Genomic DNA, 20,591 nt, shown 5'->3' on the forward strand with positions numbered 1-20,591 from the left:
TAGAAGTTCTTCTGGATACTTCTGACTCTGAATTTTGTGGCAAGGACGTTTGATGAGAGGTTTTCTTATCATGACTCTTTCATGAAGGCCATATTTGTGCTGGTGTCTCTGAACAGTAGAACAGTGTACCACATCCCAGAGTCATCCAAATCTTTCTGAAGGTCTTTTGCAGCTAAGCGGGGTTCTGTCTTGTCTCTGCTGTTTTTTGGCGCAAGGTTAGATGCGTCTGTGTTTTTATCAAGGTGAGAAATTTGCATCACCTGGCCTTTCCTAATGATGACAATCAACATGTCATAACCCTAACAAGCTAGTTAAGGTCTGAAACCTTAGTCAGAGTTATCTGAGCACAAGAATCTCCAAGGGTTCCTAAACTTTTGCATCACTCAGTTTTTTTTTTTATATTTGTCGCCCAGTTGGAAAACATAATGATGTAAGGTACCAAATACCTACTGTGAAACATGGTGGTGGCAATGTCATGGTTTTCGGCTGCTTTTTTGCATCTGCTATTGGCTCTCTGCATAGAATTGATGGATATATGAATGCTACCATGAACAAGGATATAATGGAGAATGTAACGCTGCCACATGGTAAAACGAAAGTAGGCAGGGGATGGAAATTCCAGTAAGTCATTGATCTTAAGCACACATCCAATTTAGTAAAAAACTGGTTAGCGAAGAAAAATGTTCGCCTATTGCAATGGCCAAGCCAATCACCTGATGTATACCTTATATAGCACCTTTGGGATGAGTGATGGTGACGAGTTGTGGCCCGTACCCATAACAATAAAGCTGAATTGTTTGCACATTTGCAAATGGAATGGAGCAAAATCCTTCAGGATGTTTTTAATACCCTAGTGACTTCAGTGCACTGTCGGTGTGGTGCAGTAATTAACCCCTTCACCCCCTGAACTTTTTTTGGTTTTGCGTTTTCATTTTTCGCTCCCCTTCATCCCAGAGCCATAACTTTTTTTTTTCATTTTTCTATCAGTATGGCCATGTGAGGTTCTGTTTTTTTTTTTTTTTTGCAGGATGAGTTGTACTTTTGAACGATACCATTGGTTTTACCATGCCGTTTACTAGAAAACAGGAAAAAATTTCCAAGTGCGGTGAAATTGCAAAAAAAAGTGTAATCCCAGAGACACCAAACATGTCTAGGTTTTTTTATCTAAGTGGTGAAAAACAATTCCAAACTATAAAAAAAAAACATTGCACCATTTTCCGACGCTTGTAGCAGCATCTCCATTTTTCGTTTTCACGGGTTGGGTGAGGGCTTATTTTCTTTATCGCCTCTTATTGCGGGACACAGGAACCATGGGTGTATGCTGCTGACACTATGCAAATAAAAAAGTTAGCTCCTCCTCTGCAGTGTACACCCCACCGACTGGCATTATACTCTTCAGTTTAGCTTAGTGTCAGTAGGAGGTGGACACAGGTCTTTCATTAGACCCTTATCTACCTCAATGTGCGTCGTTTCCTTTACAGGTTTCCTCGGAGGGATACAGGGTGAGCAGTCACACCTGTAGTCCCACAAAGCGGACTATGAGTACGGCGTGTACTGCCACCCTGTATCCTCATAGATCCTTCTCCAGGACCAAGATCCTAGCACACAAGCGTGCTCAGAAGTCCGGTCCTGGCTCCGTCCCCCACCCACTCGCCCACCAGAGCCTGTCGGTTGGAGGAGACGAGGACGTCCACCAGCTCCAAGGACGCCTAATATCTTCCATGTTAAGGTTAGTACGACTGCGTGGGATGTTAGGTGAGTATTGGTGACTCCGAGTCCCTATCAGTGCTTAGAGGGCCTCTTGGATTCCCTACCTTCCCTGCTTCTTTGTGTGGCGCCTTACAAGCAGCCGCACTACTATTTCGGCGACCGCACTACTATCCCTGCGGCCGCACCTTTTCTGCTCTGGGGCTATTAGGGACAAAGGCCGGGGCCCATCTTTTTGCGCGGCGGCCCTGATGTCCGGCCGCACTGCTTCCCCACGGCCGCGATCGCTTTACCTTCAGGCTAAAATTTTCCACGGCGGTCATCCCCTTTTAGGTGACTCGCGGCCGCGATCCTTCCCAGCGGCCGCGGTCGCCTCCTGCGGCCGCCGGCTTTTAATATAGGTCCCGGCTCTTCCCGGGGCCTACTTCCGGCATCGGCGCTCTTATTTTTGCATGCGGCGGCTGCCGCGCCTGTCAGCGGGACGCCCGCACCTTTTTCTTTGCGCCCCCACACATTTCAGCGGTCACCGGCTTCTAATTTAGGCCCCGGCTTCTCCCGGGGCCTACTTCCAGTGCCGCGCTCCGCTCACTTCCGGTTTCTTCGGGCGGGATTTTCTCCCGCCCGACATCTGTGCCCTGCTCACTGGCGCCTCTGTGGCTGGCTCCGCCCCCTCCCACATGACAAGGGACAGCGTCTGTGTGTCCTCACCGCTTCACAGCTGCAGGAGCTCACGCAGCGCGCCGCATCTTCGTCACCGCACTCTCCTGTGGGCACACGATCTGCGCAGCATACAGGGAGGTCTGCACCGCAAGTGGGACATCTTCCAGGACCGGGTCCGTGAGTAGCTGCACTGCAGACTGACACCCCCCTCTGCCCACTGTCCCCTATCCCACTGGCATCTTCAGGGTCCCTCAAAATGTCTACCTCCTAAAGGGGGCCGCTCTCGCCCCCCTACTTCTTCATCTACTGCCTTAGTCACCTACTTTGCATGTTCGTCCTGTAACAGCAAACTTCCCTCAGGTCAGTCCTCCCCGCTGTGTCAGTCCTGCAGCAACCCGATTGTTCCCACCGCCCAAGATCCCCCGGCTGTTCCGCCCGAGAGTGATCCCCCCCCCATCCCAGGCTGGGCCGCCTCTCTGTCACAATCGGCCGATTTAACACGGGTATCTCAAACCCTAGTGTCCGCGCTGGATCGGCTACCCCTGCAGACCCTTGCAGTGGCCAGCGGGTCGCAGGAACCGCCGCCCGAGCCCTCCTTGATAAGCCACAAAAGGTCCAGACAGGAACGTCGGTCTGAGTCCTCTTCGCGCTCCATCTCGCCGCTTGGCCCTCCCCCGCGGTTGGTGTCCCACCGATCCTCCTCCCCTGAGTCAGGCGAGGCATTATCTGATGCGCCCTCGGAGAATATTTCGGAGCTGGATCCTAACCAAATCGCCACCATGAGTGAGACAGTCCAGAACCTCATTGGGGCAATAAACCAAACCTGTGGCATCAAGGATCCCTCTACGGAACCCGCAGATCAGGCGGTTTCGTTTAGACGGGCCAAACCACCTTCTAAATTTTTCGCTCCTCATCCTGAATTCGAGGAAATCTTGTCCAGAGAGAGAGAGAACCCCACTAGGCGTTTTCAGAGGGGAAAACGCCTGGGTGTGCTATATCCTTTTTCTCCAGAACTTACCGCCAATTGGATGGTCTCTCCCTCGGTGGATCCACCTGTATCCAGGCTGTCCACCAACACGGTGCTTCCTCTGTCCGGCGGAGCATCTCTGAAGGATTCTAACGATAGTTATAGAATCCTTCGCGAAATCTGCTTTTGAAGCGGCTTCAGCGGCTCTATGTCCAGCTTTTGCGTCCACTTGGGCTTCAAAATCCATTTCAAAATGGGCCAAGGATCTTCGGCGAGGTATCCTGGACGGGGCGACTCCCGCGCAATTAGCGGAACTTGCCAACCAGATTTCCCACGCTGGTGAATACCTGGTTTCCGCCTCCCTGGATGTCGCGTCTTGTGCGGCTCAAGCTTCCAGCAATGCCGTTGCCATCCGCCGGACCGTTTGGCTCAAGGCCTGGCAGGCGGACTTGTCCTCCAAAAAGTCCCTCACTAGTCTGCCCTTCCAGGGCTCTCGTCTCTTTGGTTCCCAGCTGGAACAAATAATTAAGGACGCCACCGGGGGTACAAGTTCTATTCTCCCCCAGGCTAAGCCTCGTCGCCCTCCTCCTAGACGACAGTTTCGTTCTTTTCGGCCTTTTCGTCGCTTTGCTGCGTCAAACTCCTTTTCCCAGCAGCAACAGAGGCCACAGGCACGTCAAGAGATGAAGGCGGTGTCCTTTAGGCCCACTCCGTCCTGGCGTCCTCGTTTCTCCCAGGGTAGATCCTCCAGGCCCAGGACTGGAAGATCCACCTCGGCATGACTCTCGGCAAGACTCAAGCCCAACTCCCAGATTAGGCGGCCGTCTTCTCCTTTTCAGGGACGTCTGGATTTCCGCAGTAGAGGATGCATGGGTCAGGGAAGTTGTATCCTCGGGATACAAAAGAGTTCGCTTCCCGACCTCGGGATCGTTTCTTCCAATCCCGTCCTCCAAGAGACCCCGCTCTAGTTCCGGGCTTCTTCTCAGCCATCGCTTCTCTGCTCAAATCCGGGGTAATCGTTCCCGTCCCAGAAAAAGAACGCTTCACGGGTTTCTACTCGAATCTTTTTGTGGTACCAAAAAAAGACGGCAAAGTTCGCCCCATTCTGGACCTCAAATTGCTGAACAGGAGAGTTCGCCTGAGACACTTCAGGATGGAATCCCTTCGTTCAGTAATTGCTTCCATGGAAGCTCAGGAGTTTCTATGCTCAATAGATATCCAGGACGCCTACCTCCATGTCCGATATTTCCCGGACATCACCGTTTCCTGCGCTTCGCAGTGCAACGAGATCATTTTCAGTTCGTCGCCCTGCCGTTCGGTCTCGCAACCGCGCCAAGAGTGTTCACGAAGATCATGGCGGCGCTGATGGCCATCTTGAGAGTCAGAGGCTTGGTCCTATTTCCATATCTCGACGACATCCTCATCAAGGCTCCGTCCTTTGCTCAGGCCCACGAAAGCCTGTCCATTGTTCTCGACACCTTAGCCCGTTTCGGGTGGCTGGTAAACCGGAAGAAGTCCTGCCTTATTCCTTCTCAGCGCATTATCTTTCTGGGCATGCTTTTCAACACTCGTCAGAGCAGTGTCTTCCTTCCCAAAGACAAGAGATCCACTCTTTGTCGGGACATACGCTTGCTCCAGGGTCCTCGGCCTCCCTCCCTCCGTTTGGCCATGAAGGTTCTGGGGAGGATGGTAGCTACATTGGAAGCGATTCCCTTCGCCCAATTCCATTCGCGACCCCTTCAGCAAGCCATTCTGTCTCAGTGGGACAGGTCGGTCATCTCCCTGGATCGGCCGATCAGACTCTCCTTTCGGGTCAGGCGGTCTCTCAACTGGTGGCTGACGTCACCTCTCATCTCCCAGGGCAGGTCCTTCCTTCCGGTTCACTGGCAGGTGGTGACAACGGACGCCAGCCTGATCGGCTGGGGTGCGGTTTTTCGCCACCTGACGGTTCAGGGCCGTTGGTCGCCGCAGGAGTCATCTCTGCCAATCAACGTCCTCGAAATTCGGGCCATCTTTCTGTCCCTCCGCCACTGGGAAAGGATCCTCAGGGGCCTTCCAGTCCGGATCCAGACGGACAACGCCACGGCTGTGGCATATGTCAACCATCAGGGGGGGACTCGGAGCTCCTTGGCCCTTGCCGAGGTATCCAAGATCCTCCTTTGGGCAGAGGCAACGGTTCTGGTGATATCCGCGGTACACATCCCCGGCGTGGAAAACTGGGCCGCCGACTTCCTCAGCCGCGAGGGCCTCGCGGCAGGGGAATGGTCCTTGCATCCGGAGATCTTCCATCAGATTTGTCTTCGATGGGGAACGCCGGATGTGGCTCTCACGGCGTCTCGAATCAACAGGAAGGTCCCGCAGTTCGTCTCCAGGTCCCGCGATCCTCTCGCAGTGGGCGTCGATGCTCTGGCCATTCCTTGGTCACAGTTCGAGCTGCCCTACCTGTTCCCACCCCTTCCATTACTTCCCAAACTGTTGAAGAAGATCAAAGCGGAAGGGGTGCCGGTCATCCTGATCGCCCCGGATTGGCCCAGGAGAGCTTGGTTCGCGGAGCTCGTCAACCTCGCGGACGCTCCCTGGCGCCTTCCAGACAGGCCCGATCTGCTGTCCCAGGGTCCGATCTGCCACCCGAATTCTCGGTCGCTCAGTTCAACGGCGTGGCTGTTGAGACCGCGGTTCTAAGCATCCGGCCTTTCGGACCGGGTGATTCACACCATGATTCAGGCTCGGAAGCCTTAGTCTTCCAGGATCTACTACCGCACCTGGAAGGCCTACTTCCGTTGGTGCGAGTCCAACCGCGTTCCGCCTATGGTTTTTTCCCTGCCTTCTCTTTTGGCCTTCCTTCAGGCAGGACTGGATTCGGGCCTGGCTCTTAGTTCCCTGAAGGGTCAGGTCTCTGCGCTTTCCATCCTCTTTCAGAAGACCTTGGCCTCTCGGCCACAGGTTAAGACCTTCTTTCAGGGGGTAGCCCACGCCGTCCCGCCGTACAGGGCCCCTGTGGAGGCATGGGACCTAAACCTGGTACTGGACGTTCTGAAGGTTTCTCCTTTTGAACCTCTTAGGGAGATTCCTCTATCAGTTTTATCGTGGAAGGTGGCCTTTCTTGTGGCCATCACGTCCATTCGCCGCGTTTCCGAGCTGGCGGCCCTGTCTTGCCGTCCTCCATTTTTGGTCATTCACCAGGACAAGGTGGTTTTCCGGCCCCCACCTTCTTTTCTTCCTAAGGTGGTTTCCACCTTCCACCTCAATGAGGACATCGTTCTACCTTCCTTTTGTCCAGCTCCGACTCATCCTCTGGAGCGATCGTTGAACAAGCTGGACCTTGTCAGGGCTGTGAGGATCTATCTGGACAGAACGTCCACTTTCCGGAAGACGGATTCCTTTTTCGTCATTCCTGATGGCACGCGCAGAGGCCAGCCGGCTTCTAAAGCGACTATTGCTCGATGGATCAGAATGGCAATTTTGGAGGCTTACCGGGTCAAGAACAGAGTGCCCCCTCCTGGGATTAAGGCTCACTCTACCCGGGCAGTCGGCGCCTCCTGGGCGGTGCACCACAGGGCTTCCGCCCTACAGCTTTGCAAAGCGGCAACTTGGTCTTCCATCCACACGTTCGCCAAATTTTACAAGGTCCATACCTACGCATCGGCGGACGCCAGCCTAGGCAGAAGGATCCTGCAGGCGGCAGTGGTGAGTCCTCTGACCTGATGGAAGTCTGTTTTTCCCGCCCTTGGGACTGCTTTGGGACGTCCCATGGTTCCTGTGTCCCCCAATGAGAGGCGATAAAGAAAACAGGATTTTTGGTTGCTTACCGTAAAATCTGTTTCTTGAAGCCTCCATTGGGGGACACAGCTCCCTCCCAATGTTTTCTGTTGTTATCTGTTCTATGACTGTTCTCACGTTACAGTTCTCAAGTTTGTGGTTATGGTTTTTCAACCTTGTTTCATTATCTCCTACTGCTTTCTCACTAACTGAAGAGTATAATGCCAGTCGGTGGGGTGTACACTGCAGAGGAGGAGCTAACTTTTTTATTTGCATAGTGTCAGCCTCCTAGTGGCAGCAGCATACACCCATGGTTCCTGTGTCCCCCAATGGAGGCTTCAAGAAACAGATTTTACGGTAAGCAACCAAAAATCCTGTTTTTATGCTTGCCGAACTAATGTTTTTAATGATACCATTTTGGTGCAAATACGATTTTTTGATTGCCCGTTATTGCATTTTAATGCAATGTTGCGGCGACCAGAAAAGCGTAATTTGGGAGTTTTAACTTCTCGCTACACCGTTTAGCCATCCGGTTGATCCTTTTGTTTATATTTGTAGGTTTGATTTTATCTTTGTTTTATTTTAAATGGGGCATAAGGAGGGTAATTTGAACTTACCGTATATTCTTTTTATATTTTTAAACTTTTTTTATTTTTACTTTTGGCATGCTTCAATAGCCTCCATAGGAGACTAGAAGCTGCCATAGCCCAATCGGCTCTGCTACATAGAGACGATAGTCAGATTGCCTCTATGTAGTAGAATTGCTGACTTGCTATGAGCGCTGAACACTGGATGGCGCTCACAGCAATCCGGCACTGACAACCATAGAGGTCTCCAGGAGACCTCGGGTTGTCATGTCGACACACCAGTGATCCCCACGATCACGTGACACAGGTCACCGGTGTGCGCGTTTCCGGCGCGATTACCGGAAGCGCCATTTAAATGCCAGTCAGTTTCACAGCGGCATTTAACTAGTTAATAGCCGCGAGTGGCTGACATGTTCCTGGAAAGATGTGGGCTCAACGCCAGAGAGGGATACAGAGATCGGTGTACTATTATGCCCGTTGTCGGTAATGGGTTAAAGAAAGAGGTTATGCTACAAAATATTAAGTTATGGCATTGTAAACAATGAATTACTCTCTATGTTGTGATCAATAAATAGTACATGCAACATTTTTGGCAGTCTGTTTTCTTTCATTATATGACCTATATTCTGAAGCATTTTTGTTAAAAGTAAGGTCTTGCATGATGACAACTTCATGCACTTTCAATCCATCACTAATAAAATGGCATCACAACAACCAGATGGATGTAATCACACTTTTAAAATAAATTGCAAACTTTTGGTCGCTACTGTATATAAATGTGATGGCACTATATTCTGACCCGAAAAAAGTTTTCAGTGTGGCTGGTAGGTGCAAGATTCTGGATACATAACATGGCTCCAATGAAGTCCACACTCCCAAAGACAAATGGCCCCATCCTGAGCCCCACAGTGTACCCAATCTACAATTAGCATCAACATGCATGGCATTGCTCCAGAAGGGAGAATCCTTGTCCAGGACCTAATGATTGACTGATTTGCTGGTTAGGTCATTAATATATCGTTGGGAGTTTGACACCCTTCACACCCACTAATTGTCTGAAAACTGCACTGGCAGGCGGCATCCAAAACTAAGCAATATAGGGATGGAACAAAACTGCTCTGTACGTTGCTTAGTGGCCGCAGAAAGTAAGGCACTTTATCTTGCTTTGATCTGAATGTAGTGCAGTTACTCTGCAGCCACCATTAAAGGGAACCTGTCACCCCCAAAATCGAAGGTGAGCTAAGCCCACCGGCATCAGGGGCATATCTACAGCATTCTGTAATGCTGTAGATAAGCCCCCCGATGTATCCTGAAAGATGAGAAAAAGAGGTTAGATTATTCTCACCCAGGGGCGGTCCGGTTCTGGGGCGGTCCGGTTCTGGACCGATGGGTGTCACGGCCCAGGGCCTCACATCTTCTTACGATGACGTCCTATTCTTGTAGTCACGCTCCGGCGCAGGCGTACTTTGTCTGCCCTATTGAGGGCAGAGCAAAGTACTGCAGTGCCAGGCGTTGGGCCTCTCTGACCTTTCCCAGCGCCTGCACACTGCAGTACTTTGCTCTCCCTCAACAGGGCAGACAAAGTACGCCTGCGGCGGAGCAGCAGCATGAAGACAAGAAGAAGACGTCATCTGATGAAGATAGGAGGCCCCGGACCGAGACGCCCATCGGACCGGACCGCCGCGGGACCGGCCCTGGGTGAGTATAATATAACCTTTTTTTCCCTCATCTTTCAGGTTACATCGGGGACTTATCTACAGCATTGCAGAATGCTGTAGATAAGCCCCTGATGCCGATAGGCTTAGCTGACCTTCAATTTTGGGGGTGACAGGTTCCCTTTAAGCAATACCAGTGGGGGCTAAATATTTGTTAAACCTGTAGATGAATTCTCTGTTTGTAGCTTGTAAAATGAGGTTAATTTTTTGCATATTTCTGTTTTTTCTTAGGAGCTGTTCAAATGGCAACACCAGTAAGGAAGCCCTTCATCCCAAATGGTAAGTGGTGCTTCTTCTCTTTTGAGCCTTGCCATGTTCCCTAACAGTCGAGCATGACCACATAAAGTTTGTGATAACGTACAGGGTGCTTTTCTTATTATCCATAGTAAAAATGAAACATTTTGAACTTAATCTTATTACTGTAACATCATGTAATCTTCAGTCAGCCCATTAGTAAAGGAATCGCCAAAATTACAGTGGGGTAAAAGTGCTCAATAAACCCTATGGGAATTCCCTAATGGGGTTATGTTTTCTAAAATGGGGGTCACTTTGTGTTTTCCTTCTTTCTTTTTTTTGTTGTTGTTGTTGCTATTTTAGTGCCTTGTGCGCCCTCTGCAAGTGGCACCACAAACTTATTACTACCATAGTTGCACTCCCAAAGCCAAATAGTGAATCTTCCCTTCTGAGGCCCCCATGTCTACAAACATTACTTTACAGACACATGTTGGGTATGCCGCATTCAGGTGCTATTTCTTTGGAAATTGTTGGATCTGTTTTCCCTATTACTTATAGAAAAAATAATTTATGGCTGAAGCTAAATTTTTGTAGAAACAAAATCTTTAATTTCCCAAGATTATGAACTTTCGTGAAGCAGTTGTGGGGCAAGAAAGGTCACTACACTCATAGATGGGGTCACTTGTAGGGATTTTCTTCTCTTCCAGCCCCTTAGGTGCACTGCAAATGTTACATGGTGTATACAATGTTTTCCAGACAAAATTGTGCTCTAAAATTCACAGGGCCCTGTGTTTGGAGCTTTTATATTGGCCCCAACAGTAGTTTTCAACTTCGAGGATTATTGGCGCACTCTGGAGAAATTGCCTTACAAATTGTGCCATCCCTTATCTTTTGCTATTTCAAATTAACACATCGCTATTTGTTACACTGGAGGCGGTGCAATTAATAAACCATTTATAGGAATAATTCCTTAAACAAGAGGAGTTTGAAGCTCTGTCATAATTGACATAAATTTACCTGCCTTGCAAATGCCCACATTTGTGATCTAAGAAATTGATTTGGTAACAACGAATCGTAATTTGTTTTCGATGCCTCGACACCAAGGTGTCCTTTAGATTGTGATCCCTGCGGTATGTTGTCATAGTCAGAAGTTCTCTCGTTTTTCAATCTTTGTTCACCAGCAAAATATGCCAGTGTTTGACTAATACTCAGCGAATGTCACAAGCATATGCAATCCGTAGGTGCTGATACATCTCATATAAAGCAGAAGAAAAGGTATGCTTGGGTGTCACCTGTAAAATACTTTTTTTTTTATTGTTGACACGAAAAGACAGAGAAGCAAAAAATAAGCAATTATCAAAACAATTAAAAAACGATTAAGTTCTATATTCAAATTAGTCGTGCCCACAATAACCTGAATAATAGATTACAGGAAAACCTATTGTGATAGACTAATATATTCATAAACAGACAGCTTTTATTTCCATGCTGAAGCTACCGATTGAGTGGCAATACGTGTGAGGTTTTGTCACCTCATCTGCATATTAGGTCCCTTCTGCTTTCACAATGCTGTAGATGAGCCTCTGATAGCGGTGGGCGAAGCTTATATACGAAAAAGTAGGTGACAGATTCCCTTTAATTTATTTCTTTGATCGGCATTTTAATGCCGGTACCAGTTTCATCTCTCTCGGTTGAGGTCTTATTGTGGGCATGCCTAATTTGTGTGTATGTAGTCTATTGGCTTGAATTATTGTTCTAATTGTGTTTTTTTTTTTTTTTTTTCCGCTTTTCATGTCAATAAAAAAAAAAATAAACATTTTGTAGGTGATCCCTGTGCATTTGCATACTTCTTTTTCTCGTACTTTTGGTGTTTTTAAGTATGTGCAAGGTTGATTTCCAATTGATTTAGTTCCCTTATTTCTATTTAGATGCATCTGATGGTTATCATTCATCTAGCCCATATTTTTTCAGGTGCCTTGACTTATGCAATATACACTGCTCAAAAAAATAAAGGGGACACTTTAAACAGAAAATAGCTCCAAGTAAATTAAACTTCTGTGAAATCAAACTGTCCACTTAGGAAGCAACACTGTTTGACTATTCCATTTGCACAACAGCATGTGAAATTGATTGACAACAGATGGAAATTAATGGCTATTATCAAGACGCACTCAATAAATGAGTGGTTCTGTAGGTGGGGACCACAGACCACATCTCAGTATCAATGCTTCCTGGCTGATGTTTTGGTCACTTTTGAATGTTGGTTGTGCTTTCACACTCGTGGTAGCATGAGAAGGGCTCACACACAAGTGGCTCAGGTGTCATCCAGGATGGCACATCAATGCAAGCTGTGGCAAGAAGGTTTGCTGTGTCTGTCAGCGTGGTGTCCAGAGGCTAGAGGCGCTACCAGGAGACAGGCCAGTACACCAGGAGACGTGGAGGGGGCCGTAGGAGGGCAACAACCCAGCAGCAGGACCGCTACCTCAGCCTTTGTGCAAGGAGGAACAGGAGGAGCACTGCCAGAGCCCTGCAAAATGACCTCCAGCAGGCCACAAATGTGCATGTGTCTGCACAAACGGTTAGAAACCGACTCCATGAGGATGGTCTGTGCTCCCGACGTCCACAGATGGGGGCTGTGCTCACAGCTTAATACCGTACAGGATGTTTGACATTTGCCACAGCACACCAAGATTGGCAAATTCGCCACTGGCGCCCTGTGCTCTTCACAGATGAAAGCAGGTTCACACTGAGCACATGTGACAGATGTGAGAGAGTCTGGAGACGCCATGGAGAGCGATCTGCTGCCTGCAACATCCTTTAGCACGATCGGTTTGGTAGTGGGTCAGTAATGGTGTGGGGTGGCATTTCTTTGGAGGGCCACACTGCCCTCCATGTGCTCGCCAGAGGTAGCCTGACTGCCATTAGGTATCGAGATGAGATCCTCAAACCACCCCTTGTGAGACCATATGCTGGTGCGGATGTCCCTGGGTTCCTCCTAATACAGGACAATGCCAGACCTCATGTGGCTGGAGTGTCAGCAGTTCCTGCAAGATGAAGGCATTGAAGCTATAGACTGGCCCGCCTTTTCCCCAGACCTGAATCCAATTGAACACATCCCTGAGGAGACTATCCACCGCCTCATCAGGAGCATGCCCAGGCGTTGTAGGGAGGTCATGCAAACTGCTGAGCATTTCCTTGAGGCATTTCCACTGAAGATGGATTAGCCTGTAACTTCATTTTCCACTTTCATTTTGAGCATCATTCCAACTTCAGACTTCCGTGGGATATTAGTTGTGATTTATGTTGATAATTTTTCGGTTTTATTGGTCTCAACACATTCCACTATGTAATGAATAATGATTTACAACTGGAATATTTCTATCAGTGATATCTGGGATGTGGGATTTTAGTCTTCCCTTTATTTTTTTGAGCAGTGTATTTTTCCCCCAGCTGTTCATAAAGGAACCTGACAGATTCCATTAGTTATAACAGATCACTCAGGTTTCCTTCAGATTTTTTTAATGGCTAATTTTACCAAACAGGACTAGTAAAATTGTTGTCAGGTGCAATTGAACCCTGATGCCAGTGTGATCATGGTCTAATGATATTGATTGTTTTTCACATAATCTGCAACAACTTTTATGATGTGGGGGTTTTCTGGAATTTCCAACAGTGGGGTTTGTGTAGATTAGCAGAATTGAGCTCTGCATCCCCTTCATTATTTATGTAGACCTAGTGTCTTGTCATCTTGATGGCTGTAACTCGTACTGCATCTCAGTTCCATGAGCCCTGCAGCCCCTTTATTCTGATGAGCGGTGATCAGACCCCAAAACCATCAAACACTGAATGTCCTAAAGAAAGGCCATAAGTGCTTAAGGTGAACCTGTCAGCAGTTTTGGCCGATATAAGATACGGCCATCACCTGTCAGGACTTATATACAGCATTGTTTTAGCCCCCAACCCAACCTGGAAGAACTGAAAAATAAGTTTTATTAAACTCACCTGCGGGGCGGTCTGGTCCAATGGGTGTCGCTGGTCTTGGTCCTGCGCCTCACCTCTTCTTATGATCGCAGCCCTCCTGCTTGCTTCTTGTGGATGACATGACCCTGCATCATCCACACAGGCTCCCCAGCATCGCGCTCCTGCGCAGGCGTACATTGATCTGCCCTGTTAGGACAGAGCAGGGTACTGCAGTGCGTAGGTGCCTGCGCCCTGCAGTAGTTTATATAACCTATAAAATTGTCCACACGACCAGGTGGGACTCACCCCTAGGCCAAAACATCAAAAATCGATTAAAATGAGGATCTCTAAATCAATAGTCCTAGCATAAGCAATATATTCTGAAGAATAGCGTATGACACAAAATCCAAAAAGAGAGGTGAGTTTTATGCAGACAAATATAAATTTTATTGTGCATAAATAGACAAAAATTGGTAAACAGGTAAGAAAATAACAGCAACTAAAGGAAAACCAGTGCAAGAAGGTATAAAAAAGTTCTAATGCACCAGGAAGAGGAACGCGTGTCCCTTAGCAACAACCGCACATAATAGCCTGTTGTTATCCTTAAAGCAGATCATATAAATGAAATACTAAATGTGCATATAGTTTCTGGCTAGATGTCAAAAATACAGACCTAAATGCCCAAGGTAAAGTATTATTTAGATGTAGAGAGTGTGCAATAGGATATTACGTTGAGATATGGTATAGTCAAAGTGCGGGAGTGCAGGTGGGACACACAGGAGCCTCGTGCCCGCTGCGTTATAACTTTCTTATTCCTTCTTGCACTGCAGTACTTTGCTCTGCCCTCAACACGGCAGAGCAAAGTACGCCCACGCAGTAGCACAATCCCGGGGAGCTTGTGTGGATGTTGCAGGGTCGCGTCTTCCATAAAAAGATGGGAGGCATTGTACCAAGACCAGCGACACCCATCGGATCGGACTGCCCCACAGGTGAGTATAAGTTATTTTACAGTTCTTCCAGGTCGTGTTGGTGACTTATATACAGCAATATAGAATGCTGTGTATAAGCCCTGAAAGGTGATGGTCGTATCTTATATTACTGCTAACGGGCTCACTTTACATCCCAAATAACCCTCTTCGTCGCATTCTTTAGAATGTAATGTACACTAAATGTAGCAGAGTGCTTTCATTAAGAAATTTCTTATCACATTATCTGTGTTGGTGACAAATTTTTTGTTCTCTTTAAGCTCAAGCCATAAGGAACATGAACCCTGCAGGGAATGTTCAACCAGGTATGCAGATTTTAATTTTACATTTTCCTTTAGTTAAAGAATTCTTCTGTAAATTCTGCACCTTCAGGCCTGCTGATCTAGTTGTACACTTCAAATTCTGCATTACAATAATTAGCTTCTCTCCAGTGGCATGAGCTCAATGTCCAGCCAAGACTTGCCAAGTGACAAAGGGAACCTCCTCCGCAAGTGGTGACCCTTGTCTTTTGTACGCTAGGTACTTTGACACCGGGCACTGACTGTGTGCCTTGTTGGCTCATTACTGCTGATCTGAGTCGTCAAGAGAGTGCGGTCGTTGTGCACATCACGCAGGGACGAGTTCAACCCCTGAAGCGACGGTCACTGATGACTCTTCTTTTCAGGCAGGAGGCAGAGGCTTATGCAGTGGACGCTGCCATTGCCCTTTGACACAAGCATCTCCTCATCCTCTGAGATTGTCAACCGAAGCGTCATCAAAAAGGAAGTAGGAAGATGAAAGTAAAGCAGCTAGGTAGTGTAGTTAGGAAAGGATAGGGAATTTTCCCTTCACCCCTGAGAGAGGGATCTGCCCAGCCAGGCCAGGAAACCTACTGAAATTAAAAGGCGATACCTCTCCCTCGCTTCTGTTGGGTTTCCTGTCCTGACTGCAACCCTTGTGCTGAACTCTTGTTAGGTCACTTCCCCTGACGAAGCTGTCTTGAACAGCGATACGCGTTGGGCTCTCCCTCCGTTGCCCTTCACTTGCTGGCTGCCCAGTCCTTGCTATATTGTCTCTATATTTTGTGAGCCTTCTGTCTGGATCACCTTCTAGCTGCCGCAGCATGTTCCCCTCTTTTTCTCAGGACGGGTGACAGCCGTGCTCCTTTTTCCTATTTGGGGTAATTATTTGGCCGTATTTGCATGAGCCCTACTCATTACATACCAGGAGGACTATTTGCTGTGGGTAAGCTGCAGCCTGACAGGGTTTTGCTATTGACAGATATAACTTCTGCTGATCAGGACAGGGCGGCTTTGCCAGTAATTGTTTATGTGTATACTATTTGATTATCTGCCATATTTGATGCATATTTTCCACTACTATATGGAAGTATTGCGTATTGGGCAGTGTTGGGCACACGTATATGGAGGGAGTTTTGTGTGTATGGTTTTAATTGCTTTTATATGTTACCAATAAAGCTTGTGTGACTTATTATAACTTTTGGTGGTGTGCATACATTATAGTGGCTTTTCTTTTCTTGTTTATTATCCGCTCTGCGTATAAGCCATTGTTTTGCACCCCCAATATATATTTATTTATTTGATATCATTGTGGTGCGCCAACTAATTTTTCTATGATCCTTGTGCTGAACCCAGGGCGGTTTGACGTTTTTATTTTTTTTATTTTTTATCTGCTCACCCACGCCTGTCGCGGCACTGGAAGAACAGGCAGAAAGAGCGCCTGTATGTTGGCCTTTAGTTGGTGGAAGCACTGTCTGCGGGTCCAGGTGGGCCTTCACATACGTGCGGGTGTGGGGCGGGCAGTCACGGGCCAGGCGTCTTTTCTGCAGCTGCAACACCGCTCTCCCTCCTCTGCCTCCGGACCACCACTCCGTAGTGAGCCGACTTCTGGGGGCACGTCTCACAGATATCGCACCCAAGGCATGCTGGGAATGGGCATGCCCGTGTAACATCGGTGAGTGTGTGCCGGGACCAAGATGGCAGCACCCAGGGAGAAAATGCCAGCCAGGACTCGTGAATATTTGGTGCGGGGCTGGCAGAGTGGGGAAGGTTATCAGTTGGGCACCGGAGGAGGTGTGATCCCTCTTTTAAGGAGGGATGACCACAGAAGAAGAGCTTGTGTCCGAAGCTCCCCATCATGGAGTATTCCAGTGGACAGCAGCGTCGGTGCCTGGTCACCAGCTCTGGCACACTAAAATGAGCAGCCATAGGAGTGGCAGCCATCCCGACCAGAGATTACAAGACTCTTCGGTATCCAAGAGGGATGTTGTACATACACCTGATCAGTCTCCGAATCCTGTACCGGTACCAGCTGGTGGTGAGTGATCTACGAGAATGTCACCTTTGTTGTTAATGGGGGCCATTGTCTGCTTAAATCACTAGGGGTCTAGGAAGGCTAGCGTCAAAAGGAAGAATAAGTAGTGTGCCCTTTGTAAAACCCTGCTGGCAGTCCATTGGCAGAAAGATCTCTGCTCTGACTGCATACAGAAAACCATATGAGAAGAGATTCCCCCCAGACTTCGCTAAGAGCTTGAGGGCCATGATCAGGGCAGAGGTGCAAGGTTCCCTAAAGACAGAGTTAAAAAAGGGAAGCAAGAGAGCTCGGGGGCTTGTCACAGAATCAGGGGCCTCACAATCCGGTGGGGAATATCAGATTGAATCCCCATCTTCCTCAAACAGTGATGTAGGCGGCCGACCATGCTTTCTGGCTGGAGACACGGATAGACTGGTTAGGGCAGTCAGGTCGACAATGGGCCTAAAGGAGGAAAGGGCACCTAAGTCCCTGGAGGATCTTGATCTTATATTTGGGGGCTTGGAGGCGATAAGTTAGCTCACCTTTCCAGTTCCAGGATAAAGGCGATCATAGATCAAGAATGGAAGAAGCCTGAGGGGTCTAGTAGCCTGCCCTCATCTTCTAAAAGGAGATACCCCTTTGAGGAGAAGGGCTCAGAGGGTTGGGATAAAATCCTTAAGATCGACGGGGCAGTGGCAAAGTCCTCTAAGAAGTCATCCCTACCCCTGGAGAACTCTGGCACACTTGGAGACCCATTAGATAAGAAAGCTGATGAGTTCCTGAGGGGCACCTGGGAGGCAGCTGCAGGGGTCCAAAGCCTGCGATAGCTGGGATATGAACTGTCCGCTCCCTGATGGTCTCGCTGCAACAGATGGAGGAATAGCTTAGGAGTAAGGTTCCGAAAGAATAGATCTTGTCCAATATGGCTCTGTTGCATGGAGCAGAGGCCTTTCTAGCAGACTCTTCAGCAGACTCTGTGAGGTTAGCTGCTATGTCGGCAAGCTTATCCCAACTCGGTTAGATGTGCCTTCTGACTGAAGGGGTGTCCGGGACACCTGACTTCAAAGAATAGGCTTTTCCATCCCATGTGATGGCCAGTTTCTCTTCGGGCAGAAGCTAGAGGACATCTTGGAGAAGGCAGGTAATAAGAAGGGGTTTCCCCGTTTCTCTGTGGAATCTAGGAAGCCTTCTTTTTGGAGGAGGAAGTTTAATAAAGGACATCCTGTGTTAGAATGAAAGCTGGGACTTCAAGGATAGGAAGGGATGTGGATATATGTTCAGAGGGCCCTCGCATTTTGGAGCACCGTTGGCACCAAAAAAAAAAGTTACATGTAACCTTTTTTTGTGCTTCGAGTTCGCCTTTTCTGACCGCGCATGCGCGGCCGGAACTCCGTCCCCTCCTCCCCGGACATTACAATGGGGCAGCGGATGCGTTGTAAAACTGCATCCGCTGCCCACGTTGTGCTAATCAATCACACTGTCTGTCGGGCCAACTGTTTGCGACGGCCTGTACCGACGGACTAATGTGAAAGTAGCCTAAGAGTTAGGGGGAGGCCCTTTCTCCCTGCCTGGGTAAACGTTTCCCCCAGTCGCTGGATTTTGAGTATCATCAAGGACGGTCTGAAGATGGGCTTCGTCCATCCATCCCGCAGGAAATCACTAGGAGAACATCTGGCCCTGGAGGCAGAGATCTACGGACTATTGCAAAAACGACTTCTGTGCGAAGTCCCGGTGGAAGAAATACGAAGAGGATTTTATTCCCCCCCTCTTTTTGATACAGAAGCCGGATGGTTCTCTAAGGACTATTATCAACCTAAGGAAGCTCAACCGATGGGTTGTGAATCATTCCTTCAAGATGGAATCCGTGAACACTACTATAAAGCTATTGTTCCGGGATTGCTTCATGGCGGTCATCGACTTAAAGGATGCCTATTACCACATCCCAATCCATCGGGACCATCAAAAATTCCTGAGGGTAGTAGCTCTATGTCCAAGGGCAGGTCAGGCATTACCAGTACACAGCCCTTCCATTTGGTCTGTCAGTGGCTCTGAGAGTATTTACCAAAGTAATATGAGGTGATGACCTACCTTCATTCTCGGCATATCGTTATCCCGTACCTGGAGGACTTCCTTATAGTTGGGAGGTCAGAAAATCACTGTGCAGAACAGGTGAGGGAGGTGACGGTGGTCCTAGAGGAGTTCAGATGGATCGTAAATACCCTCAAATCAAGGCTAAGACTGGTAAACATACAATCCTTCCTGGGGTTGGTTTTGGACTCCAAGCACCAGATCTGTCTCTTACCAGGGGACAAGATAGCCAAAATAATGGCCCTGGCACTGTCTGCAATTCATCAGCCGACAATGACACTACGAAAGGCGATGTCCTTGCTAGGATCCCAAATATCTTGTATACCGGCAGTAAATGGGCCCATACCCTTATGGGGGCAGAAAACATCCTACTCCAGCTAGCAGAGCAACACCTTCTGTCCCTTATGGCACTTCACCTAAAGCAAATAGTGTGAGCATGGGGGAGGCCGCAGATAGATCTATTTGCCGGTTTACACAACATGAAAGTGAATAACTTCTGTTCGTTAATCCCAAGGGAGAATCCATTCGCAGTAGATGCCCTTCAGATACTTTAAAAGTTCAGTATGGCCTATGTATTTTCCCCGATAGCTATTAGTCCAACGATCGGGGAGGATCAAGCAAGGGAGATTCTCATTGCTCCATATTGGCCGAGGAGACCGTGGTTCTCCCTACCCAGGGACCAGTCTGCCACTCTCAAGTGAAGGGCTTCCATCTGACAGCATGGAATTGAGTGCATTACTGAGTCGGCGGGGTTCTCACCAGGACTAGTCTCCACCGTGTTGAAAAGTAGGAAGCCGATTTACATCAAGTATCTATGGTAGAACATGGGAGGGATTCCTGGAAAATTTAGGGCAGCCCTTGGCGGATGAAGCTCCGATTTCTGCCGTCAGGATTTCAACTAGGGTTAGCTACTAACTCAAGGTACAGTTGTCAGCCTTGGGTGCCTTGTATAATTGCAACCAAGCATCAAATAGATTGGCGTCCTGATTTATAAGATCCTGTAGTAGATCAAGACTGGTTATAGTTCCAAAAATTCCTCCATGGGACCCGAACCTAGTTTTAGAGGCGCTAATTAGGGAACCATTTGAGCCCCTGCAGGGTTATCTGCAAGATTCCTCAGGCTTAAAACTGTGTTGTTAGTGGCCCTAACTTCAGCCTGTAGGGTAAGTGACATACAAGCCCTGTCTATATGTCCCTCCTACACACAGATGTATAAGAACTGGATTTTTCTAAGACCGCACCCAGATTATCTTCCCAAAGTAGTTCTTAAATTCCATAGGAGTCAGGAGATCACGTTACCCTCCTTCTGTAATAACCATAATAATCCAGGGGAAGAAACATTCCATACCTTAGAGGTGAGGAGGAAGTCCATGTTAGAATATATGTCCATGACCAGTCAGTGGAGAAAGGATCAGTCCCTATTCATAGCCTTCCAGGGTAGCAGGAAGGGTTATGTGGTAACTAAAAGTAGCATTGCCAGATGGATCAGGGACGCCATTAGTTTATCTTACTCTGCGAGGGCGCTCTGTTTCCTGAAGGCATCAAGGCTCACTCCACCAGAGCCGTGGCTACCTCCTTGGCAGAAAAGGCGGAGGTATCAATTGATCAGATCTGTAAGGCCGCTACCTGATCCTCA

General features: G+C 48.3%; 1 protein-coding gene across 6 annotated transcripts in view; it reads left to right on the top strand.

The window, feature by feature from the left end:
• The window catches only part of LOC138642407 (uncharacterized), a 231,528-nt gene that overhangs the window by 94,787 nt on the left and 116,150 nt on the right, over nt 1–20,591 (top strand). For all 6 annotated transcript variants that reach the window (XM_069730531.1, XM_069730534.1, XM_069730535.1 and 3 more), the window contains 2 exons: nt 9,627–9,674; nt 14,836–14,880. In XM_069730531.1, coding sequence (XP_069586632.1) covers nt 9,627–9,674; nt 14,836–14,880 — 93 coding nt within the window. The remainder of the gene's footprint in view (nt 1–9,626; nt 9,675–14,835; nt 14,881–20,591) is intronic.

This window comes from Ranitomeya imitator, chromosome 6 (assembly GCF_032444005.1).
Source record: "Ranitomeya imitator isolate aRanImi1 chromosome 6, aRanImi1.pri, whole genome shotgun sequence".
Classification (NCBI taxonomy): domain Eukaryota; kingdom Metazoa; phylum Chordata; class Amphibia; order Anura; family Dendrobatidae; genus Ranitomeya; species Ranitomeya imitator.